Below are 26,552 nucleotides of genomic sequence, written 5' to 3'. Positions count from 1 at the left end.
AAAAGGCCTCCATGATCACGAAGTCCAACAAGTTACTGAAATGTTCTAAACCCAGTATTTTCAGTCCATTACATGTTGTTGCTGCTAAGCTAAACATAAACATTTTGAAATCAAGTGATGTGGCAGGTTTAAAGGTGACAAAATATTTCTGTCTTGAATTTGGCAGTCCAGATGGAGGAGTTCAGAGGTATAATGAGCAAGTTTCTACTGAGACACAATTTTAAAATAAAGTAATAGCAGCATAACCAGAATTTTGTCTTCTTTTTAACAAGGACAGTACTGACAGTTGAGTTAGCAGGGCCATATGAAACGAGTGGGGCCACCTGCAGGAATGAAAAAGTCTGAAGTTTACAGATCAACATGAATCTTTCTGATTTAAACACCACTAAAAGCATAAAATGAACCATTTCATAGAGCTCCACTTAGTCCCACTATTAAGTTTTCATAATTTTTTTTTAAATCAAAGCACCACTTTGAGATTTACAGTGACGATGTTAAAGAAAGCTGCTTAAGAAAGAAAGGACACCAAGTTGCAGTTTAAAAGCAGAAACACACAGCCAAGTATTGAGTCAAAGAACATGCACCTTCAGAATATAAAGTGAGTGCCTTCTTCCTGTTCTGAGCTTCTGACCTTAAGAGAAAAGAGAAAAAACGGCAGGTGAACTGCTTGCACCTGAATGACATTACAAATGGCTTTCTGAAAAATTAAGAAGTCAACAGTCATTAGCTGTATAACATTTTTATTTTACTATATTGACATTTTATGCACAAATATTTTATCAGAGTAAAAATAGAAAATAATTGTTTCATGTAAAATTACCAAAAAAAAAGAAAAACACAAAAGAAATACGTAATTATTAGCAGAGTATAAGTGTCTTTATTTAAAGAGTAAAAAGTATGCAAAAAACGTTCTGTTTTACAAAAATTGGGAATATTCTTTCTGTGTTTTCCTTCTGGCAGCAACAGAACAACCTTTGACAATATATTCTACATCTTTTGTTTCACTGAAGACATCAAGTTAGTCACAGACTTCTCCCTCAACTACAGAGAATGTGATGATGATTTTATACCATTTGAAAGATTCTTTCTTTACTAATTAGAACTTGGTGGAAAAGCAGATGGAGGCACAACAAAGAACCCAAAGGACCATCACACCTACTAAAAGCTGCAAAACAATAATGGGATGTATTTACAGACCAAGGGTGGGAGCAGAAGTTTCCCCCACTGGACTCATCATGTAACAAGAACATGCAGGGAAATAAAGTTTTGATTAAATTTCAATTTTGCCATTTATCCTCCCACAGTCCAGTTTGATACAGAAAGCTGGTATTTTAAGCTTCTTCTTTTTTTATACTGTATTTTAACCAAAAAGGCCTCTCAACAACTCCGCTAAATAGAACCAGTGACTTGTACTGGACTTATGTTTAGTAATTAGAGCTGCTGACACCAAACTACCACCCTCTCATCATTCTTGGTAAGCAAACTCTCATCTCTCTGCACAAACCACCTTGAACACCTGCCAACTGGTGGCATCAGACTGCTCTAATATCAATAAATGGACTCAGTGACCTCTCATGAACAGATGCACTTATATTTTTTGCTCAGGATTTATGATTTTTTTAAAAGCAAAGTGAAGCCAGCATGCTCAGCAGATGGAGTGCTTTGAGAGCTCAAGAGCGAAAACAATAGTGAGAGGTATCAAAAGAATCTGGCAAAAAAAATTTAATTTTATATTCCTGGTGATGATGACAAAAGTAAGCTAGAACTACATGCAAGATTTCTAGTTAAGCAAAAACTATCTGGAGATGAGCATCCACCTACAAACAAAAAGCTTTGTCCTCAAACACATCTTTAAAATACACGAGTCTTGACGTTCTCTCACTTCTGCCTCCAAGTGTGACCATTCCTGCTCTCCCTACTCAGCACAAAACACTTTATGTTCAGAACCTTACTGTACAGGGACTTTGGGTTTAAGAGTAGCTGGATCCCTCAAAGAATTAAAGGTCTTCCCTTTTAATTGTTAAATGTTACCAGAGGGGCTTTCACTTACAAAACGTTGGTAAATACCAATGGTGACATAATAATTATACTGTTTAGCAACAGGAAGGGGAAAAAGCAAGCCCCAAATCGCACCATTTTCAGCCATCAAAAGCAGCACTCATAGGCACCAGTACAGAAGCTAAAAAGCTGCAGCCTGCTTTTTACTGCATGTGTAAGTTTGCATGAAGCATAGCTCAGAATTCAGGATACGTTCCAACTATTTCTAATTATCATCCCCTCTTCAAATTGCACCCAGCTCTGGGTCATGCATTTGGCTTAAGAAGCTTTGAAAATACCACTTGAAGTTCAGAGAGAAATAAATTTTAAATAAAAAATGCCTCTTTGTATTTTAATATATATCAGACTGTACAATGATTGGGAAATCAAACTTCAGCTCTCTGTAAACTACTTTCAAATTGCTTTTTGTTCCTAACCAGGGACTACTGACTGTGATTAACTTAAGTCTTAGCATACTAAGGTTGACTACTGTGCTGGTTTCAGCACCTTGCAGAACACAGCATTAACCCCCGTCCCCCCCCAAAACAAACTGCTCTTTGGGTGAGGGCTGTTTTTTCAAGTTTTTGAATGACCTGATGGGGGGTGGTAGTGGGGGAAGAAGTTTATCTTTGCTTTTTGCTAAATGGCAAATGTCAACAACATATTTCAAAACAGGTATTTGCCCTCATATATATGCATATTATCTACATATTACAATGAAATACTCATAATTGGCTTTTCACCTAAGCCAGATCTAAACCTGGATCTCCTTCTTCAGCACTGATCTCCAGTTAAGCCTAGTCTTAGTTTCCTTTGCTACTCCAGAAGCTATTTTAAGAACCTGATGCTTTGTAACATTGAGTGTGTCTTTTGGCTCTGCTTGATTAACTGAGAATAATGAACATATTTTAACTTTGAAAGCATCAAATGCCATTTGGTAGTTCAGCAGAGAACAAAAGACTGGGAAGGGCTGTGTTCAGACAACTGGTCAGCCTTTTTGCTGTGAGGTCTTATTTTTGTTAGAAGTGCTGCAGAAATGACTTTGCACAGCCACAGTCACAGAACCCGGAGCGGTTCCACCTCTCACCAGCTGCACACCATGGAGGCCCTGACTCACAGCTGCAGAAGTTGAGGGGATCCCTTAACTTACATTGAAATATATGCTGTTAAAAGATCCAAATTTATGTGAGTCCCAGTTCTTTATAGAAAATCATGCCCTACATTGTACAGTCAAGAAACAAAGGAAGTTTCCAATTCCGATAAAGATGGGAGCAGCAACTGCTCTGGTTATAGAGGAAAGGCCTCAGGTCACTGCCACTTTCAGGTCCCAGTGCTTAGTTATCTTTCTCTGCTTGCAGGGATGCTGTAGCCAGTGCCACTGCTGTCACTGGCTGTGCAATGCCGTGGAGCTGCATCTTGGCCAGTTTCTTCTGCTCGCACTCCGTGACCAGCCGGTTCAGCTCTGCCGCGCTGTACCCGATCAGGGTCTTCAGGTCACACACAAACTTGTACACAAACCTCTTCCCCTGCACTTTGCAGATCATGTCTCCGTCATAGTAATACCTGCAAAAGGGAAATGAAACCATCAAGGCAAATTTTCAGCATCCGTGATTTCCATACACATCAGTTATTTATTTAAGCTCACTCAGAGGTCAAAATTTTCTCATCGAGATTCTCATAATTTCATATACCAATATAGTGTTTAGGCATTTTCTTACATGAGAAAAGGGAAGAGGGTTGAAAATTGTCCCTGCACCTTGATATGTTAAGGAGAAATAAAACATGGTAATTATTTTATAGGCAGTCAGAAGCACCAGTTCAGAAATAAAAGTCTTAGAGCAGTTTAAAAACAGCTTGAGGGGGAAGAAGTTATATATATATAGTTTATATGTCAAAATTTATAGCTTTGCCTTAGTAAGAAAATATTGTCTCCCCATTCATTATTGTCCTTTGCTTTACTCTTGTCTCTGCTTTTCTGAAGAAAAAAAAATCATGTTGGAAACAGGTTGCAAATTAGCATTGTGGTTTTTATGATAGGAAAGCAGCCATTCTCCCCCTACTGTTTTCAAAGGTAGTAATAAAACTATAAAAGCATGGGTTGGATTTGGGGGGTTTTTGTGTTGTTTGTTTGGTTTTGTTTGGTTTGGTTTTTTTGTTGCCCTTTTGTCTTGTAGTTTTTTGTTTGTTTTTTTCTTATAGTTCATATGCTGGCAAAGCTAGATCTTTGCCTTCATTTACAATACAAGTGACTTCTCTAATTACAAATACTTTTTATATTGTGTTACAAAAGAATTATCAAACTGGGCAGAAATGCAATAAGATAAAGTCTACATGACCCACTGTACCCCAGAGATGTTATAAAACTTTAAGTTGTACTAATAAAACAGAAGTTAGAATTGTGCAGCTTTGTTGCTGCCCTTGTCTCACTGGAGGCATTAATAGAATGCCTGTCACATTTCTCATTAAGCAAAGCTAAGTGGCTGGGATGTAACTTGGAATTGAGGCGTTTAAGAAGCTTGTGATAAATTTGGAGAAAAAACCAAAATCCAGCCCAACCAACCAACACAAATCGTACAATTTAACTGCCTCAAAACCATCACCCAAATGTAGCACAAATGAACCCAAATTTCTTGACTGTCTAAAACCCAATCCTCTGAGTGACATGCTTATAAAGGAAAGATGATTCTCGTTCACTGGCAAAATTGAGTCAATTACAAGGGCAAGTCTGTAAAATGTGGCCATGGCATGTCAAGTGCCAATGTCCATAATTGTTTTAAAGTTAGCATTTACATTTATTGTACAATCCTGTACAATAATGCCTGTCTCAAAATAACATAGAAAAATGCTTTACAGAGCTGAATATACTTCAAATTATTCAGTCTGCATTACTGATATTATCAGAAAGGAAAAGGACCCCAAGAAATCAGATAACATTTATGTGAAGGCCCAGAACCATGCAAGATTCCCACATCTCAGGCTAGAAACACTCAAGTTAAAATCAAGGCAATGTGGCAAGAGGATATGTTCAATATTATGTTGAAAGTGTTTCTTATTACAGCATTTGCTTATTCAAAAATATAGAAAGCTAAAAATAAATACTCATGCAAGTTCACAAAGCCTTAGTTACTGGAACATTCCAAGACACATGAAAACTTTGTCTCAGAAGAATACAGATGATGAATTACTTTCCTTGAGTCTCACTTCCCTACTGGATAACTAAACAGATGCTGATTTTTAGAAAATTTACCAAGGTAACGTGTAACAAAAAAAGCTGCTCATCCCTTTTCCCCCCTGCCCTAATTCCTATATTGGCTGCTTTCCCTACAGCTGGGCAGAAGAGTCAGCACGTTTCTCAATAACAGCAACATCATTTTCTGTATTAACCAACAACTGACACAGTGATTTCAGTACATTAGTAAACAAAACACATCACTGCTTAATACAACATTAGCTTGGCAACAATGTTTATCATGGGAGTAGCAAGAGGCATTAAATATCCTTTCAGACATTTAGGTGTTAGAAAACATGTCAATATTGATGCAGCTGCCAAAATGGCAACACTTTGAGGAATGTGATTTCTGTAATTTTGTGACTAAAATATAAACACAAAACTTGTCTAATAGTGATTTATGCAAATGATTGTGCAGACATCCCTTTTATATTCCAGGGATAAGAACATTACTCTGAAGTTCTTCAGCTGCCTTTGAGATCTTCTGCAGAGTTTGCTGACAAAAACCAAAAAACATTAGCACAGTTTAAATGATTTTTATGTTCCAGAAAGTTTTCATATATGCCTTCAGTACAAAAACTCATAGATACACAAAACCAGGTTGAAAACATGGGAATGGTATTGCAACAATACAGGCTGGGCAGCAGCTGTACTGGGAAGGTTCTGCTTTGGGCAGGAGGTTGGACCAGGGACCTCCTGAGGCCCTTCCAACCCAAGGGATTCTTGAAAAAATTAACATTCTAATTTAATATATAAATAATGCAAGAACAGCCACGCAGGGCCAGACCAAAGATCCATCTAGAACAGGAACAGACTCCAAAGAGACTAAAATATGACACCTAAGGAAAACCAAGAGAGTAAATATATATCAATGTTCTTCCTTGCTTTCAATGAGCTGAGGCTCAGGAACTCTCGCAAGTTGCATCTTTCCACACCTAACATCCTCCAAAATATTTCCTTTTCATTAATTTTTCCACTTGCCTCTCAAACACATAAATTAATTCTGGTATCCACAATATTGTACCCAAGGAAATTCCAAGACAAACAAAAGGGTATAGTTAAGCTGTGTATCTGGTGCCTGCCAGATGTTAATTAAATCCTCCCTACAAGACTAAGAAAGCCAGAATACGGTAACTTTAACTACATTTCTTACAGAGGTATTTTAAAAGTAGAAATTGATTTTTTTTAAACAATGCTAGAGGTGTTTACTTAAAAAAAACCTCAAAACCCAAAAAAACAAAAACAAAAAGTAGTCAAAAGTGAAAATGCTGAAGAGCAAATCACAGATTTCAAACTTCAATCAATATGCAACTTCACCCATAGAAAAAGAATTCCTAAAACTGCTTAAATAATTTGCAGGATTAGGCAATAAACACCTTTCTTGAAAACAAATCAGGAGAAATATATTTAACCATATTACAATAAGAAATCAGAAGTTCACTCTTAATGATTTCAGGGAATTTGGATGAAGTTTCAAATGCTTCCAGAGACCAAAATAATCAGGGAAAAGAAGTCTAAAATTCAGGTACTTGCACTATTCCCCCTCCTGGAGTACATCACCTACAGTGATTCAGTAATACAGGTCCCTTTTATCAATGTCAAACTACAAAATCACTCTGGAATGAAGACACTGAAACCTTTCCATTTCTTCAGATGAGGAAAGTTCACTGTGATGTTGAATTGCAGCTGTTGAAACTTACCTGTCACCTGCATTTTTCAATTTAAAACCCTCACAGTAAGAACAATGAAAGGGATTAACGAATATGTGAAGTTAGAAAAGGCTGTTACGTACTAACAATTACATAATTACAGGAAAGTATCTGCTTTATTCCATAACAAGAGCAAGAGGAGCAAGAACAGTAAAACATAAAAAATAATAATTCACACATTTCTGTTTCTTTGACCAATAATCAAGATTGTTTGGCATGCTACTAAGAACATAAATGCTGAAGATAGAAGAAAAAAAAAAGGCATATTTCTGAAAGTGAGCTACCCAAACTAACAATCTTGAAGTAAGTCTATTTTCTTTTAATCTGATGGGAAAAACCAGTTTCAGAAGATTTATTTATTCCTTTATTAAAAAAGCTGCAAGTCTTGCACTATGACAGTTAAAGATGAAGTAGCCAAATGAAAGCAAATCATATCTGAGTCCCTAAAGTTTCTTACCTCAAGGCCCGACTAAGCTTCTCGTAGTTCATCGTGGGCTTGTTTTTGCGCTGCCCCCACTTTTGTGCAACCAGTTCAGGTTGATTCAATTTAAACTCCCCTTCGTCACCAACCCAAGAGATACAGTCCCGAGCATCTTTGTCAGTGAGAAGTTCTAACAAAAACTGCCACAGCTGGATCTGGCCATTGTTCCCTGTTGAAATAGGAGCAACAAGATCCATTTCAACTTGTCTTTTTTTATGTTCCCCTCACACATAAAAATTTTCAACCAACATATTTAAGCAGAACATAGAATATATGATGGAAGGAAAACTTGCACTTAATTAATCTCTTCTAATGATTCTTTTGCAAACATTTTCCTGGAAAGTCACCAGTATCCATCTATTAAAAAACTGATAAATTAAGGAAAAAGGTAATCAAGATTTCTCATAAATCTGTCCCTAGAACTTAAAAGAAAACCCCCAAAAAACCTCCACTGAACAAAATCACACAACAAAAACCTCCACAAAACAAAATTTAGACACATATTTATCTCTAAAATAGAACAGATTTAGCAAGAGCTGCTTATTCTTCTTCACACATTCCTCTTCTATAATAGAAGCTGTTTTTTTAAAAAGTAATTTGGTCTCCAATTTTCAACATGAAATATTAAAAATACAAAAGAAATTCCCAAACTTCAGCTTCCATCAACATCTTTCACGTCCAATCATTAAGATTTCTTTCTAACTCAAGGACCTGTAATAAAATTCCTAAATTCTCAATGAGATAAGGAGAGCAGACCTGATGACTAAGGAGAGAAATACAAAGTATTCCCTGCTAATGTCAGCCAATAAAATCTTGGCCTAAGAATTCTGAATGACATAATTATAGACTTTTATGGAAAATCTGAAACAAACAAAAACTAAAGGAAAGGATTTAACAGAAAAATTCACAACAGTGGAGAGAACCAAAACAAAAATGACAGCAAGAAAAAATAAGGTAAAGAAATTAAGATGTGTTAGTAATAATGAAAGATTATGGAACAAGTAACAGTAATTCCAAAAATAAACTGCAGATTTAGTGTGCAGTTTTCCAGATGTGCATTCTTTTAAGTAAACAAGAAACATGAAACTTGCTAAATTTTGACGTCACCAAACTGGGAGGGAACAGAGGAGAAGGGGAACAAGTAGAGCAAGTACCAGTTAGGTGGGGTTTCTACAACATACAGTTTATTTTGTCCCCTTTCTGCAAATGGAAAGAAGTTAAAAGCTTGAAGAAAAGCTATGCAGTGGCTTCAGAGGACAGACTGTTCAAGGATGGGGAAAAGAAACCATTTTATGCATTTTATTTACTGCAGCACTGAAAAACTGCAGCACCCTGTTAACATGGTGCTTGTGTGAGCTGACCAACCTGCCAGGGCTGCACGTGCTTACCACACATTTTGTTCCTTTCCTACCACACGGACCTCACATTTGGTGCAACAAAGATGTGTTCCACCAAACTGTAACTCAAATTAATGAGTTAGTGTTCGCTGCATTTGCATGTAAAAATAATGGAGACGTTACCTGTTCTGTTCCCAGGGGAACTCCTGTCTTCCCCGGAGATCCTTGGAGCTCTCTGCACTTTGGCTGCCTTTGCACTGCTGTTTATCACTTTAATGGTGGTCGGGGTAGCAGGTTGTACAGACGCTGGAATAATCTGCACAGCTGTGGAGCAGAGAACGTTGCAGAACATCAATTATAAATCGCACAGAAGCACGCATATTTTATTTATTACCTGTATTATCAAAACATCTAGAAGCTTGGGGTTTTTTTCCTTTGCTAAAAAGGCACACTGCGTAAGTCACAATGCTAAGTATAATTTAAAGAGTTTTTATCTTTTACAGTGAAAACTGTAGTTTTAGATTCGTTGTAGAAGTGTCACATTACAGACAAAACATCAGCTTTATTTTACTATCACGTGTATTACATGTTTCCATAAAAAAACCCTCAAACTCCCTCATGCCTTTGTTTTCATCTTTATGCTGTTCCCACATGATCTGCCCTAATGCCCTTTTCTCTACAGTCACTGCACCACCCTCCAAACCTGGTATTCAAACAGTAAACACCCTTCTATTGCCATGGAGGAGGATGCAAATGCCCTACTCGAGCTGGCTTCAACCAGACACAACCCCAGGATGTAACACACAGCCTGTCTATTTAATTTAAGCTGCTTACAAGTCTTCTGAAAATTGATTCATTTTAATAATTGATGGCACTTTTTCAGCTGAAAGAATGAGCTTCAAATAACTGGAAAGCTTCTTTAATGTATTATTTCTAATATTGGTTTATAAGTAAGTTTTCCCTTCCACATGCCCCTTCAGGTTTTGGAAATACTTCTTTTTTATTTTTTTTTAAATTAATACTTTGATATATCTGTTCATTAATGCAATATATAACCTAAAACCCCAGAATAACTAAAAACTTCAAATATGTATCCCAGACAGCTTATTTCAAGTGGATGGAAAATCTACCATCCAAAATTAAAGTTATAATCTTCCACAGTTCAGGTTATACACCACCTTTCAGTCACTAACAAAACATAGAGAAACTCAACATTATGTTTGGAAGTTTAAAATATGCCCTCCTCCCCTCGGAAAACTACTGTCTTAAGTGATTATCTAAATGCTGTACTATGACAGAGCTGAACCAAAGTACAGTGCTAAACCTACAAACAGTGAGAATTAATGCTGATAGAAGGACTTACGCTGATCAATAGTAACAGTTGCTATTTCTCCAGTGTGTTCTTGACTAGCCAACACATCTGCAAATTAGAAACAAAAACAGTACGTTTTTATTTAACCTACAAATTTCAAGTCACTGAAGATCAAAAGCTTTCATCTTTCATAGAGGAAAAAAATCAAAATTTGGTATCCATCTACAAGACATGTATAGCTCATGGTCCCATGAATAGAGGTATTTAACATCTGTCACTCAATTTTTAGAAATAAGGGTGTACATGGCAAATTTCAAGGTATCTCATGCATTCTCCATCCCTTAAAACCTTTAGCTATATCATGTAAATGAAGATGGAAATAGCTTTTAGTCTGCCAAATTACATCCAAGCATGGTAAGTCTGAAATGCACATATACATTAATGTATTATGCACATACAATGCATCACTCATCAGTTGTGTTGTGTACCATCTAAGGGTTTCATTGCCTCTGCTTAATAATCTTTACTTCTATATGACACAGAAATGTACACTTAATAACGCATAATCGGTATTTAATTACAGATCAAATTCAGTAGAGGCACAAACTACAAATCTCTATTAAAAACAAAGGAGGAATCATCAGTCACTACCTTCTACTAATGATGAAGTTTGATAAAAGACAGGCAGTGTTTAGTATGCAGACATCTTCCATGGCAGCAGACATTCTCTCTAATACCTCCTGTTACCTCATTTTTACTCGTAATATTAAGTAAAGGAAAAATAACTGCTCACAATTGGTTTCATCTTTAAAGAAAGAAAGGGAAACAGAAAAGTGGGGAGGGGGAGTAAGTAAAACCAGTTACAGAAAATTCTGCCGTACACTTTCGGAGAAGCTCCAGGTGGCTCCAGAGGATTTCTCCCCGCGGGACGCGGTGGAAGAAGTCTTCCTGGCTGAGGCTGCAGAGCTCCCTCCCAGGAATGCTGAGCGTGCAGAGGTCGATGTCAGTCATGCTGAACTCCTTCATCACCCACACCACCCAGTGCAGCACATGGTCTGTCGACCACTGCACTGGGTCTGCAGAAAGAGAGATGAAACTGCAAATCACCTCATTATGTACTGCAAGGTCCCTCCTCAATTATATAACTTCCATAAAAGTAAATGTGTAACACCAAGAAGTAGAGTTACCATCAAGAAGCAGAGTTACTGTGACCAAACCTGACTGGAAATTTGACAGCTCTTAAAATGCAGAGGGAGTGGTGTGGGGTGGTGGAGAGATGGAAAAGGGCAAAAAGGGGATATTCTTTAGTAAACGTTTTTACATCAGAACAGAGCCTCACATATCTCAAACACAGAAAATAATTATTTTTCTTTTTCCATGTGTCTTTAAGAAAAGAGTAGTCCCTCTCACACAAGGATACTCTCCTCAAACATGTTGATCAGTATGTAATTCTGACAAAATACTACATTTTAAACTCGTTCACGTTATCCTAGTTTCTATAATAACAAGTCACCACTGCACTGTGTTTGGCTGGGATGGATTAATTTTCTCCTCATCATTCTGTGTTTTAGGCCGGTGACCAAACCAGTGTGTCATAGGTTTACCTGTTCTAAAAACCAAGCAGGGAATTTTCCTTCCCCCTGCCTCACTGTAAAAGAAAGATGTTGAATGTGGGAGGGTGGTTTGCCTTGGGTGACTAATCCGCACAAAAGAACTAAGTGGTAGGCCTGAATTCCAAGCTGATGGCTCTCCCATTGACTGTGGGGAGGGGTGATGAATTTTTTTTTACTTCTCTCCTGGGAAACGGGGGCACTTCACTTTTGCCTTTACTCGGGCAAGGTGTGTGTTGGGGGGACTCCGAGATCATTTTGTTCTCGGCCTGGTCATCTGGCTGTTTTCTGACCCCGGTTAGCCTGCATCCTGCTCTGCCCCCAGCCCGGATTTGCTCGGATTTCATCGGGAAGGCTTGACCTGTCTTCAGGGGAATTTTCTGGGGAGGAGGTGGCCCTTTTCCCTCCTCCACTCCCATGTTTGGCAGCGGTTTGTGCCCATCGACGAAAAGGGGGAAATCCCGGGCACAGCCAGCTGCAGACAGCGTGAGTATTTGTGGGAAAAACCTGCCTTCTTTGCCCTTTTTCCCTTCCCCTTCTCGGTGGCGGGGCAGGATCTCCATTTTCGGCCTCTCCCGTGAACCGGAGCCTCGTGTGGGGATCGCCAGGGCCCAACAGCGCCCCCTGCTGGCCAACACCGAGCGCTGCAGGCTCTGCTCCGCCAGTGACCCAACAGCGCCCCCCGCTGGCCGTGGGTAGAATTGCACCAGGGAGCGGAAAGTACTGAACTGTTTCCTTTTGAAGGGGATTTTTGGGTACAGGATTATTGTTTGGTTGTTTCTGTGTTCTTTTGTTGTTCTGCCAATACACATATATCCTTTAATAATGTGTTATTTTTCCTTTCTCCATACTTCCTCAATTGGCTTATCTTAATTTCAGATTTACAATTGCTTAGAGGGAGGAGTTTGGTCTACCTCATAACTCATGTAAACACTTCTATCTCATTAAACTGAGACAGGGGATCTTCTTTAGTAAACGTTTTTACATCAGAACAGAGCCTCACATATCTCAAACACAGAAAATAATTATTTTTCTTTTTCCATGCATCTTTAGTTTCAAGAAAAGAGTAGTCTCTCTCACACAAGGATACTCTCCTCAAACATGTTGATCAGTATGTAATTCTGACAAAATACTACATTTTAAACTCGTTCACATTATCCCAGTTTCTACAATAACAAGTCACCACTGCACTGTGTTTGGCTGGGATGGATTAATTTTCTCCTCATCATTCTGTGTTTTAGGCTGGTGACCAAATCAGTGTTACTAACATTGAGATGTTCTGACTACTGCTTAATAAAGGGCAGTTACACAGCATCATTTTTCACTGATGCTACCTAAAACCATGTAATGTAATCCTTTGGCAAAAGACATACCACAAAGGGTTTGGTCTTCAAAACATTATCAGCAGTGAATTTTTGCTAATTTGTTCTCATTGACAGAACACAATCTGCAAGGAAACATAGATCATTACTTTTCCCTGACCACTTCTATGGTTTCCAAGCTTCTGTTGCTCCGTTTTCTGGCTTTATTTCTCTTAACACTTAATACTTTCCTTCTTCCTAGGGATCTGTCCTGGTTAGAACGGCTGGGACCAATTCATCCCTGGATGGGTGTAACCCAAAACTGTGTATTCTATAGCCTCCATGCCATTTCCCAAAAACTGCTGTCAGTAGAAACCTGCAAGGTGGGAAGATGTTCCTGTACCCTTTTATGGAATTCCCCGCTCTGATATCCTTATATGGAATTCCCCGCTCTGATACCCTTATATGGAAGAGGGACCGAGCGTCCGCATGCCCTTTTATGGAATTCCCTACTCTGAGGGAGGGACTGAGCACTCCCGCCTGAACTGGAGAGTATATAACTGGGAGTTTCAGAGCCTTGCGACCTCTCGTGGGATCCAGAGGAATACTGCAGACCACCGTGTTCAACCAGACTGAGACCACCACCCTCGACTGGACTGCAATCACCACTTCTGACCAGACTGCAGCAGCTCTCCCACCAGCAGGTTTATCCCCTCTCCCTTTGCTTTGGACTCGGGGGTGGGCCAAGGTACACCACTCTTGTTCATACCCTAGGGTGCTGGGTTGTACATTTGGGTTTTGTGGGTTAAAACCAATTGTCTGTCTGTATAATTGTACTTATTGCATTATTTTAATAAATTGTTATTCTGACTTATAAATCTATCTTTTGAATTGAGTTCATTTTCTCTTGCTGGTTAACTTTTAAACCAGCACAGGACCTTTGCAATGGTACCAAATATTTGGATTCTAATGGCAGAAATACCTTTAACAGACAAAGAATTGTAATCTCTAATAAAATCCACCAAAACATGACACAAAGAGAAAGCTACATTTTAAAGACCTGCTATAAGCTCATTCTCCATCTGCAGCAAAGCTGAGAAGCCCGTAAGGATGAAAACACTGAACAACTACCTTTACATATGATTATTTACTGACTGGACTCAACTTTTAATATCAACACCCTGTACTCAGAAAAGATTCAAGGAACAGTTTCAGATTATACTGTAGAACCTAGGGGTACCTGATTTCAGCCCAAGTCCCTGCAATATCTACTCAGAAAACACTTCAAATGTTATTCTTTCCAGGAAGGCAGTTTAGCACATTTTTCAGATGTCAAGGGAACACAATTATTCATAATAGAGAGACCTCTGTCATAATGACCTAGCACGATTTTCCTGAAAAATCTGCACTCCTATGACCCAAAATACATTAAACTTTTAAAGCCACAGCTGTGGGTTATAGGGTTTTCTTAAAGCATCAACATTACAAAAGTTTATTAAAAGCATTATTCAACATAACATCAGTTTAAGTAACTTTCTTCTGATATTAATGTGAGAGCATGCTGAAAAGTATTAGTCTGCTCCTGATAATACCTCACTTTTTTTTCCCAACATTTTGCGTCAAATCCCTGATTATCAACAGACACAATACAATGAAAACTATTTTTGAAGTGCTTGCCAATAAGAACAACAAAAAGCCATGAAAAAACCATTGCTTTAGTTATCAAAAATACATTCAAAATATCGGCAAGCTACATGTCCTGCAAAGACCTGTGACTTGACTGGAAATTCTTAAACACTTCTGAATATCTCACTTGCCAAATATATTCCAGTTTTACAGGTCTGCTCAGATACTACAGCTTCCTATGCTGAATATGCCTTGACAGTACATTTCTGACAGTCACAAGAAGCAACTGAGCTAAATAATCTCCTGAACATGATACAGGTCTAAACCCCACAGTTTCTGCTCGATTTTAAGCAGGCATTCAGAGATGTTTGTTTCTAAGCCACCATTAAAAGAGGAGCCTGCTAAGTAACAACATTAATTCAAAGGAGATGATCATCTACCAGAATATGTATTGTCAGTTCTGAATCATCTTCCTCCAGTATGCTGAAGTCTAGTATGGCTTTCCATGCAAAATCTGATTTAACACCAGATTCAGCATCCTCCCGTCCATGAACAATTTGTTTCACTATTTTAAGAGCAACTCCCTGCCCTTTTTAAGGAGAGCAGGAAGAAGAAAAGGGCTTTCTAAAAACTGAATTGACAAAAAGGTTATGGAGCAAAAAATTCTGATTTAATAAAACTCTTACGAGCATTCACTGTACTTCTTTAGTCTTCAGATTAGGTATTGGGAAAAAATTATTTCCTGTGAGGGTGGTGAGGCCCTGGAACACATTGCCCAGAGAAGCTGTGGCTGCCCTATCCCTGGAAGTGTTTAAGGACAGGTTGGATAGGGCTAGGAGCAACTTGGTCTAGTGGGAATTGTCCCTGCCCATGGCAGGGGGGTTGGAATGAGATGATCTTTAAGGTCCCTTCCAACCCAAACCATTCCATGATTCTACAATTCCCTTATGCAGATACTTGCACTGTACTTACCCACACCCTAAGCTGCCTTCTTTGAGGGCCTGAGCACCAATCCCTCAAATGCAAGAACTCAGACCCTGCCCAAAACACACACCAGGCTGTGTGTTATTACCGTAAGGAATTCCAAGGCGCTCCTGCTCCTTCCGGTAGCCTTCCAGTGCTGCAGCCCATCGTGTCACTTGCTCAGAGGTTTCATCTGAAATTGTTGCAATATGTTTTGTTCCATCCAAGGTTATCACTTGAGCTTCCTCAACAAGGTGAGCTTCAGCCTCTCCAGCATGAGCATCTGGATCAATCACCACCTCCACCGTCTCCACAGGCTTCACAATTTCAAGGATGTTCAACTTGGGCTCTATCCCTAGTTATGGAAAGAACAAACAAACACAAAACAAAGCTAGTAATGCCAATATCACAAAAACATTGTTTTAAAGCCTTCTGATAAGTAGGGTTAGCATACTCAGGGAAGAAGCAGGACACATAAACAGCATTAAATTTCTGTGAGAGTCCCAAATTAGAATGACACATATCTTATTATACAGCATATACTTCAGCAAGGTGAATACAAAGCTGTCCCTCTTTCCTCCCCCAGTATTACAGCTTCCTTTTCTATTTAGGTGATCCATTTCACAGATCTTGAACAGAATGTTCAGCATATGGGCATAAAGTATAAGTATTTTGGGCTATAAGAAATATACCAAATAATAAAAAAAACCACCAAAACCAGCAACCCCCAAGAAGACCCAGAACAAGCATCCAGCCCTTTCCTCCAACCATGAGGCATTATTTTCAGCCTTTACAATACTCTTCTGGTATCTCTGGGGTCTACACACAGCAGACAACATTTTTTTCAGTACTCTGTGGCAGGCAGTATGTTTAACAGCAAGTTAAAAGAAAACTAGAAAATTCTTTATATTTCAAGCTTCATCAGCTATTCATGTTTTGGCTTTATGTCTGTCATTTCAGATATCAGATCACGGAGCTGGAAGATACGTCTGTAATTATTCTGCAGCAATAAAGAACACATTCACTAATGCTTTGTATCACCACCTTCTCTGCTCTCTTCTGAGAAGGTACTTTGTCCAACTGGTGCCTTCACCAAATTTCTGACATTGTCTTGAAGATTTTTCAAAATAATTTCAATTTTTGTGACATATAATTTCCATTACAATGGGATTTATATTTCCATTGTAATGACAGCTAACTTCTTTAAAGATATTCTTATCAAACATATTTGCACAGAAAAAAAAACCCTTTAAAATTCCATCTTATTTTCACTTGGAAAACCTTGACTAGGTTAGGCAGATGAAAGTAGGATTCACAGAACATCATATGGCCAGGATAACTTCAGTATCTTGAGCCATAAAGTCTTACTTTTTGTCCCCCCCTGTCTAATCTGTATTAAAGCTCGATGTGAGATGGTAAGTTCTGCAGGTAACAGCCTTAACAGCTGAAGCCACAATCCAGTCATAGCTTAGAAGGGAAAATAAATGGAGTACATACCAGTACTACAAGTAAGAACAAAGCAAATCCTTTTCAGACAAGTATTCCTCCAGATTTTAAAAGGAATTCAGCTTGAGAAAAATATGAGAAAGGGAACACAACAAACACCCTAAGTACAACATGCAGCGATGTGAAATAAAGGAAGTGAAAATAGATGCAGACAACCAATAAGTGGTTCATTAGATGAAGAAGCAAAAATGAAGGAAAAGCAAACAAGTACCTTACTTGGGAGACTATTTTATCTAGGACATCTAAAATTAACATGCAGAGCACAGGCTTCTTTCAAAATCAGATAAAAACGGGTAAGGGAAAACACTAAGGGTTAAGATTCTATTTTTGATCTTCAAAAAAGAAAGCAAAGAGAAAGTTTCTACAGGAACAGTTCACCGTTGCTCAACAAAATAATTCACTGTTTGTCAAATAATTACATGTCAGAAGAACCTTGTGCTTTATTCACAATACAAACATGGAGATCATAGTGATGAGTCTCTGTAGAGGAATCAGCTTACAAGTAAAAACGTTGTGAATTAAGTCTGAAACCTAACCAACTGCAACACTAGAACAACATTAATTCCCTGGGTTTGTCAGCATCTCTCCTCACATCTCTTCTCTCTCCACCTACTGCATACGAGAATGGATGTCCAGTATCCCTTGGACACACCTAAGCTGTGGAACAAAATGACACACAGCCCAGAAGCATAAACTGGTACAAGGAGTACAAAGCTTGCAGGACATGAGCTACCAAGACATGTGCAGATGTTGCCAGGATGTGTCCCCTCACTGCCAATTGTCTGAAGGTAGAGAACATACTCAGGTGAAGACTAACCTACAGGCAGCCTGGCTTTTTCCACCCTGAGATGTCTAGTATTAACCACAGCCAGACATAGGACATCAGTCAAACTGCACTGTTAATCTAGATCAGTGTCATTACATTTATTTGTCCCTTTATATACTAAAAATAGTGAAAGCAGAAATTGTTATAGGAAAATACTCCAGAATATTTTGCTATGGAGGTCTTCAAAATTAAAGTTTTTTTCAAATTCTTTGACATGCAATGGAATACAGTTACTCAGATCTCCACAGACTTTCAAGAAGCCCAGTTCAGAGCAGTACAGAACTGGGCTGCACTCAAAGCTGCTGTTCTCACAATGGCAGGAAAACCACACACATCTCCACTCTTCCAAGCAGGAGAAAGGAGATAAGGCAAGGCGGAGTGCCAGGACGGTCCTTCCAGGAAAAAGAATCATCAGGAATGATATTTCATCTGCTGTAGTACAAAATGCTATAAAAGAACTACACTGCCCTATATTTCAGTTGGTGTTTATTCCTTTGAATTTACAGATGTCTAATGAAAATCTGATAGAACACTTGAACTGATGTAGCAGCTTTGCTTTTAAGAAATAAGAGAGTCCAATCTACCACAAGATTGTAGTAATCAGTATCACTGATTACTACTAGCTGAATTCTACACATTACACAAGTCGGGGAAAAATAAAAATAAGGAAATTGAGAATCTTTCAAAACCTCATCCATGCAAGTAAAATATGCTCCTGGTGTAAGAAGCTGTTTTTTCCGTCTGGCTTAAAGGGACACTGCAGTCAAGGATAACAAGTCCATTTTCCTGTTAGTGATCCAAATATCTTCCTTTTATTCATATTCATGTCATTGGTTTTCTGACATTCTGTCCTGCCATATTTTACATGCCTTCAACATGCAGATTTCTTATGAGTTATTTAAGTGTGAAGGCCTGAAAAACAACACTGAGGATTGTCCCAAATGTACATAGAAGTACTTAATACTCAAATATTCCTTTTAAGGGGGAAGAGAAAAGAGAGTGAGAGAGAGAGAGAGAGAAGGTGCCATGGGGTTGGCAGGCAAGAAGCTCCTTGTACTATATGGTCAGTTTTACATCAAAGACAAAAAATACCACCAAACGCAGAAAGAACATGGAAGATAACAGTCTGAGCACTGAATACTGTAAGTTACTGGTATGAATTAAGAGCAGTTTTTCTAGTTCCCTGAAGGATATTTCTACTTTATTTTTAAAAGCAGAAAGGTAGTTCAAACCCCACTACATATGGGGAACTGAGGATTCAACCCAGCACTACTCACCTGACACTCAGCATTAAACACAAATTGTATCTTACTGAAGACTGTTAATACAAAGCAAGAAAGGTTTTCTTCTGTCTAACCTACACTGAAGCCACAAGAAAACAAGGTGTGCTCCCCAAAATTTGCTGATCTGCTTTGCTGATGTTACTCAAAGGAGATAACCAATCTACTCTAGTAGGAACTTGTCACTGTCTGAAAATATGTAAACTAACACCTGTAGCTGTTCCCATAGCCCACCATGAACATTGTCTTCAGTGAGTGGTGGCAGTCCTTCCACTCAAAACAAATGGAAGGAGCAAAGTAGAAGAATAGGACAAAATGCAAAATGAGGAAGCTGCTAATTCCTGAAGATTTGACAAGGGGAAACCTGTCATACCGGATAATACAAATAAAAACTATGCACCAACAAATCCCTATCCACCTGCTTAATGCTCCTCTGTCACAATGGTTTACTCTGACTTCTCATCCAAAGAAAACAGACAACAGATAGTGATCCTGGACTTTGATAAGAATTTCCAGTTAGCTACATATACTTTCATAGTCTATTTGTTCCTGAAGCACACAAGCTCGCTCATCTCACAGAGATGAAACTGCCACCTACCTACACAAACTTCTTTGCCTGCTTTGATATTTGGTCTGATATGAGTAACTACTCAACCTTGAAGAAATCCTTGTACTGTAACTGTCACTATTTGACTCAGATTTGTTTGGGGTTTGGGTTTATGTTTGGGTTTTTTACTTATAAAAGGATATGAAGTTCCTATAAAAAAACATTTAAAATATCATTAGTCCATGACGTTTATTTTAATTTTACTACTTATAACCACAGTACACAATGAAAGAGATTCTGAAGCTCCATGAGCATTCAGTGATTTTCTCAGTTTTACAGCTAGGAATAGGAAGAGACTAGGTTTGCTCACAAGTATTCCTACAATATTAGTTTGTCTGTACAACACACAAACATAACTGCTTACCTTGCCTAGATATCACTTGCACACTGAGTTGCACTGTTCCATCTGTTTTCACTCCTTGATCAAAAAGGCTTCGATTTGGGTCCAGCTTGATAAAAGCATAAAAAAACATTAAAAATATGTATTAGCCTCACAGTTACAAGAAACTTATTCTCCTTCAAACTTTAGAAACGCTTGGTGCCTGCAGCAAATCTTCTGAAGTGTGCAAACATTTTTAGTGCTATGTAGACATAGTACACGATAGAAGGAATTTGATCTGTATTTGAAACTCGCTGCTCTATTCTGTTTAAGGTAGTTTCACTTAGAGGGACATTTTTTGACCTAAAAGAAGCAAAGCAATACTGGGTGTACCTTCACTACCTGAAAACTATCTACAGCTCCTTTTCTGAGTTTTAAACACCTTCATAAAAATTCTTGTCTTTACAATGGTATTCTCCTGTTGTTTCTGGAAAAGCCACAGATGTCTGATTATAACAACAAATAAAACATGCAGCTATACAGAATGCAAACCAGTTATATTGTCTAACATGTGGTGGGAGGAATTTCTTGAGTAATGCTTTGCTATCTACACCTGAGTAATATAAAAGCCTTCTCACTTCACTCAGATTCAAGACAAGATCAGACCCACAGAAGTTCAGGCAGCAATGAATGATGTGGGCTACCTCAAGGGAAAGAAGTATTGTTGTTGCCCTCATTCTTCGTTCACTGGCAAGGTGCTTTCTTACCCTTACACCAGGAACAAAATAAAAATATTTTTATTTTATTCACACTGAACTTGTGTGTGTAGACCATTAAATGGTCTAATGATAATGAACCTGACGTAAAGTTAAACTCTTAATCGTAATTAATATTCCACATGAAGCATGAATTCCACAGAAGGGAAGAAAGGGACAAAGTATTTAAAACGCTTCTCCATTAAGAGGTTAAATCTTTCTTAGCCTTTCAATTTACCTGGATATCTTGCAGACAAATTTCATGTGCATCCAAGGAACATTGCAGTCTGGGTTCCAGCAACTTCTTAAGATTTCCAACGGGTTCATTGATGTCAATAGCCTGACTCACAAATTCTGCTGTGGTGTAGGTTTGTTCGACGATGCTTAAATACCAAATTAATAAAAGAAATCATTACCTACATGTTACTGAAGCAGGTATAGGAAAGCTTAATAAAAGTTAGAAGTAAACTATTTAAAAGTCAATACTGACTCTGAAATCTTAATACCATGCAAATAAACTCTTCGCTTGGGTAGAGAGTGAATTACTAAATTTGGTCTCATTGATTTTACAGTTGCAAACTCTTCTTTCACCCTGTCACAGCTGAAAACCTGGGTTAAATACCAAGATCACCTTTTTCAAGGGACTGAGTCATGATTAACATATTGTACAATTTTAACCTGCATCTAGAGTAAACTACTTCTGTTTGTCTTGTCTGGACTGTATTTAAAAGATATTCAAGTTAAAAGCAAACACAGAAACTTAACAGGCAGGGCAAAAACAAAGGAAAAAAATACTCATTGTCATACAGACTAACTGTCCATGTCTCTTCACCAGTCAGCACAAGGATAAGCTTAACACATACAGGAGACAACCAGAATGAAACTACATCAACATGGAGGCTTGAAGGAACCAACAGCAATGTGTCATGGTTGTCCTGCACTACAGCAATGACAGCATTACCACAGGCATTCAGAAATATCAATATTATGGGACTACTGTCATAGCAATGACTTTAGACAGTTGGGTTCTCTTCATTTACAAAGAAGGAAATCAGAAAGTGTACAGTCATAGTTTGTAAGCACTAAAAATATACAAGGAGCTCAGAATAAGAAGAAACTAGTAAGTGTTTTTAAATCAGTTCTCTAAAACAAGTTCCTAAAGAGCAGCTTACCTAACCAGCCTCAGCTATTTCTACCCAATGCATTAACTGAGCTCTGGGCTTTTAAACACAGTTATAAAAATTAGGAGGGAAGCATTAGGAACTCAAAAAAAACAGGCTGAGGTAATAAAGTCAGAGGATATCAGAGTTCAGTATCTACGGTTTCAACGGCCCTAACAACAATTATAGTCGATACAGAACATAATTTCTGCTCTGTTAGAAACAAATGACCCTGCAGAAATCCAGTATAACAGTAAAGCAATGGACTGGAGAAACTGGAAGGTTCATCTCAGTTACAGAAGAATACACTGAAGCTGAAAGGTCTGTAGCACATAAACACAGACATGCTCCTACAGACATGACGGTAGGAAAAGAAGTACTAATAATGTAGCAAGAAATAACAGTCTGGATTTTAAATAATTGAGTGACATGACAGTACTATACTGATTTCCTATAGTGGCTACATTTCATCTTTAAGAAAAATACAATTGAATTAGATAACAAACAGAAAAATAAATTAATTATTTAATTAAGTGCTGATTAAGGATTCCAAAAAGCAGACAGTACATACCTCTCTTCAGTGCATTCCTGTTTCTCAGTTCCATCAATTTCTATTTCTATCAGCTCCTCTGCCTCTCTCTTAGTCATGGTTGAAATGCCTTAAGAACAGAGCTAGGAACAGAAAAGAAATTTTTTTGTAAGTCACATACCAACAAGACTAGATAATGTTTTTTGTCCTATTTTTAAACCAAATACCAGAATACCCTTTTAAAGCCAAGAATTCATCTAAAAAATAAATCCAAGCTTACACAGATTTCACAAAACAGATGACAATACCTGTTCTTTAAATAAATGTTCTAGGGACAAACCCAGGACTATAAATGGACATAAGCATGGAGCCCAAAGCCTGATTCTCTTGGAGATACCCAAATGTATTGACTTTTGTTTTGTTTTGCTATGGGCCACCTACAGCAAAGAATATCTGAAAATTCATACTACCTTCCTAGCAAGGCTGCAAGTTGCTGCTTATAAATTTAAGCAGCATTTTACACAAAAAGCTGCAGCAGGAAGTTAGAGAGAAGATCAATGATTTTTTCATAGATAAATACACTGAACAACAAAGTGTTTGTTGACTGTCCTGTCTTTCCACCCATCCCTCCCATGGGCGATAGGTTTACGACGTGCACAATGAATGCATCTTGTTAAGTCCAAACTAATGCAGGACAGTAGCAACGAAAGGGAAAGCTACTCTGTGATATTATCACTGACACTGCAGATTTTCATGCCTTGTAGAACACTGGAGTCTGTTGGAAACATAAGAGGGAAAGAATTACTTTGCATTTGGTGTGTAAAGACATAGCTTGCCTGGTATTACTGTGTTTCACTAACCAGTCCATACATCATAACTATGAAATACAAATGATAGAGAACCAGGCCAAATTAAATTAACAGTTTACAATAAATAACACCTTCAACTCATAACAAAAGGAGCAGGAATTAAGAGCACAGAAGAAAAATCACAGCAGACAAAGCAAAACATGCTACTATTTAAATATCCACAACAGAAGAGATTATCAAGGTTTCCATCCTGGAATCATTCTTTCCCAGAGACTACTCTATCCGAAACCTGACTGTTAGCATAAGAATCATGCTAGACAAGTTAATAAGGGAACTTATTAAACTTTAAAACTTCTCTAATGGAATTAATAGCCAACTACATTCAACAGCTGCTACATAAACTGTTTAAAGAAATTCAAACTACTCATCATCTCCTTCAAAACCTACTTTGGAAGATCAGTTGCAAAGAAATAAAAGGCTATATGTGGTGCCATTCTGTAGGAAGCTGCCAAAGCCAGACAAGAAGTATCTCACAAGAAGGAAACCCAGAACCTGTTCTGTTCACAGATCTGGCACTGTGAAAATCTCCAAAGTGCCAGGTAGTGTCCATTGAACAAGGCCCTAGGAGTACAATTCCTATATCCCTTAATCTTGTGTATCATCTTCATGATAAGACTTCCAAAAAATGCAGACAGGCTTAAATATCTAAAAATACAGACACTCATGTGGTTGCAGGTGACCTGTCTGACTGTTAAAAAGTATTTCAAAACCAAGGTTTGAGCAATGTTCCTTACTGAAAACTCCCAAAAAAGCAAAGTGGTATGATTAAAAAAGGATGAATGTCTTTTCTGCATTAGCAATCAGATTCAAAACCCAAAACAAGAGTAAATTATCTTTTTTTTTTGTGTGTGATGAAGGGAGTTTACCAGTAAGGTCACAAAAGGGGTTAGGCTGGGATTTCTGTTCCTTGACATATTCATAAGTTATTTATTGAAAAAACTGTGCAGACTTGCAGAAGGAACTCACCATCTTGAATGATTTCTGGCAGAAAATATTCAATATTGCTAAAGGGAGAGCAAATATTACTGCACACAGTAACTGTTCAGAATTAGGCAAGGCATATTGAAGCCCCCATGGATTGGATGCCAAAAGGGCAGCTGGACTAGTAACTGTTCACTCACTCTTCAAAGGCAGTTTGTGTTTGCATCTCTCTGGCTCTGGTGTATTTTTGGATCCCTGGGGAGGTGGGAGAGGGGAGCACAGGCACAGAGAGTGGGTACACAAGGAGGAAGAAAGATGCTTCCACAGACATGAGGAAGGGAGATGATGGGTGGAAAACAACAACATGATGGAAAGATGTAAAGTCATTAAATTTCAGAGAAGCCTAAGGGGAAAATTATTCAGCCTTTCCTATGGTAGAATAAAGAGACTTCTAATGATATAAACATTTCACATGAAGTCTAGCAAAGTTTGCTGCTACAGGATGATGCAGTTTGAAACTGAACACAGGTTCACACAGGACTCAGTTGCCTGAGCCTTTCCTGAAGGTTCCTAAAAGACGACTCAAAAGAGCCTGGCTTGCCTGGAGGGTCACGTGGTAGGAACGCTGCAACAGCAGCATTTGTTTGGAGGAACATATAAAATTGGGCTGAATTTGTGGAAGAGATATGGGCACAAACTCTGCTAGTAGAATTAATGTTTGTTATTGCACCAGGTTATTGAGAAGTGGGGATCAGTCTTGGACTCAGATGCATTATCAGTCAATACTGAAGTCAGGCACTGGAGTTATCTGTGCTCCCGAGAAGCTTCAGTGTGTGCAGCGCATATGCACCATATGCTCCTATCCATCCCTATTATTATCCAAACTGTAAATACCAACACTAAGTAGGTAACAAAGCAGACAGCCTGTCCTTTAGAGGTCAGCTTTTACAACTCAGCCAGTTTGGATTTACAACAAGGACAGCGGACAAGCGAACGGGGTGGGGGGAAGTCACACCAGATTTCACGTGTTTACCTTCCTTATCCACAGCCCGAGGTGAGGAAATAGATGGGAACTTGGAGATGCGGCTGTCCAGAACATACCTGGCAGAGCACCAGAAAGCAAACTATGCGAGATCACAGAACCAATTAGGCTGGAAAAGACCTCTGAGATCATCGAGTGCAACCTATGCCCTAACACCACCTTGTCAATGAAACCAGAGCAATGAGTGCCATATCCAGTCGTTTTCTGAACACATCCAGGGATGGTGACTCCACCACCTCTCTGGGCAGGCCATTCCAATATCTAATCCTCCTTTCTGTGAAGCAATTCTTCCTGACATCCAATGTAAGCCTATCCTGGCATAGCTGGAGCCTAATGTCCTCCTGTCCTGTCGCTGGTTGTCTGGGAGAAGAGACCGACCCCACCTGGCTACACCCTCTTTTCAGGTAGTTGAAGAAAGTGATAAGGTCCCCCCGACCCTCCTCTGCTCCAGGCTGAGCTCCCCCAGCTCCCTCAGCCGCTCCTCACAGGACTTGTGCTCCAGACCCTTCCCCAGCTCCGTTCCCTTCTCTGGACCCGCTCCAGCCCCTCAATGTCCTTCCCGCAGTGAGGGGCCCAGAACTGGACACCACACCGGAGGTGCCTCCCCAGTGCCGAGTACCGGGGGAGAAGCACCAGCCGCCACATGCCCGTAGATTTCCAGCCAGCACAGGGCCATACACGCGGGATAAGCTGTCCCGCCCCGGGGAGGCCTCGCGGAGCCCGAGTCCCGCGCCGGGAGCTCCCGCTCCTTCATCCCTGGGGCCCTTCCCCGCGCCCGCCCAGGCTCCATGTCCCCGCAGGCCCCGCTTCCCGCGGCGCCTCCGTGTCGTTGTTTGAACCCGAAACGGAAATGGGATCGCGGAGCCGCCGGGGGAGAAACGGAAACAAAACACGGGCCGGGCCGCGCTCACCCGCCGCCGCCACCGTCCGTCCGCCCGCCCGCCGCGCCGACGCGTCCCGCCGGGCGTCCGCGTCCGGCAGCTCCCGCGGCTCCGGCTCCGCCGGCGGTGCGGCTCCGGGAGCGGGTCCGGGAGCGGGTCCCGCCGGGATCGGGGCAGCGCGCGGGCCCAGCGCGGGGAAGGCGCGCGACTCCGCCGCGCCCCCGCGCGAACTACAGCTCCCGGCAGCCCCCG

The 26,552-nt window shown here is 39.4% G+C and overlaps 1 protein-coding gene across 6 annotated transcripts; it reads right to left on the bottom strand.

Annotated features, from left to right (window-relative positions):
• Nucleotides 1-731: 731 nt before the first annotated feature.
• On the bottom strand, nt 732-26,397 carry GABPA (GA binding protein transcription factor subunit alpha). Of its 6 annotated transcripts, XM_027680883.1 has the most exons (11): nt 26,331-26,397; nt 25,954-25,956; nt 22,630-22,730; nt 21,137-21,281; nt 20,189-20,273; nt 15,715-15,960; nt 10,987-11,181; nt 10,157-10,213; nt 8,977-9,117; nt 7,433-7,625; nt 732-3,600 (listed from the first exon to the last, which is right to left on the bottom strand). In XM_027680883.1, the coding sequence occupies exons 3-11, from the start codon at nt 22,704-22,706 to the stop codon at nt 3,372-3,374; spliced, it is 1,368 nt and encodes a 455-aa protein (XP_027536684.1). In that variant the 5' UTR covers nt 22,707-22,730; nt 25,954-25,956; nt 26,331-26,397; the 3' UTR covers nt 732-3,371. The 6 variants fall into 6 exon arrangements, with proteins under 6 accessions (XP_027536684.1, XP_027536683.1, XP_027536686.1 ...); XM_027680882.1 differs by lacking the exon at nt 25,954-25,956 and having other exon boundaries at nt 26,331-26,367; XM_027680885.1 differs by lacking the exons at nt 25,954-25,956; nt 26,331-26,397 and adding an exon at nt 26,039-26,157.
• Between the last annotated feature and the right edge of the window lie 155 nt (nt 26,398-26,552).

The sequence above is a fragment of the Neopelma chrysocephalum genome, unplaced genomic scaffold (assembly GCF_003984885.1).
Source record: "Neopelma chrysocephalum unplaced genomic scaffold, ASM398488v2 Primary Assembly neopelma1_60, whole genome shotgun sequence".
NCBI lineage: Eukaryota > Metazoa > Chordata > Aves > Passeriformes > Pipridae > Neopelma > Neopelma chrysocephalum.
This window is presented reverse-complemented; position numbering and strand designations above follow the sequence as displayed.

Coding starts and splice junctions, on each gene's coding strand:
- GABPA (XM_027680883.1), bottom strand. CDS start 22,706: ATGACTAAGAGAGAGGCAGAGGAGCTGATAGAAATAGAAATTGATGGA. Junction 15,961..20,188: donor GCAAGTGATATCTAGGCAAG/GTAAGCAGTTAT, acceptor TTCCATAACTAG/GGATAGAGCCCAAGTTGAAC. Junction 7,626..8,976: donor TTCCCCTGGGAACAGAACAG/GTAACGTCTCCA, acceptor CTATTTCAACAG/GGAACAATGGCCAGATCCAG.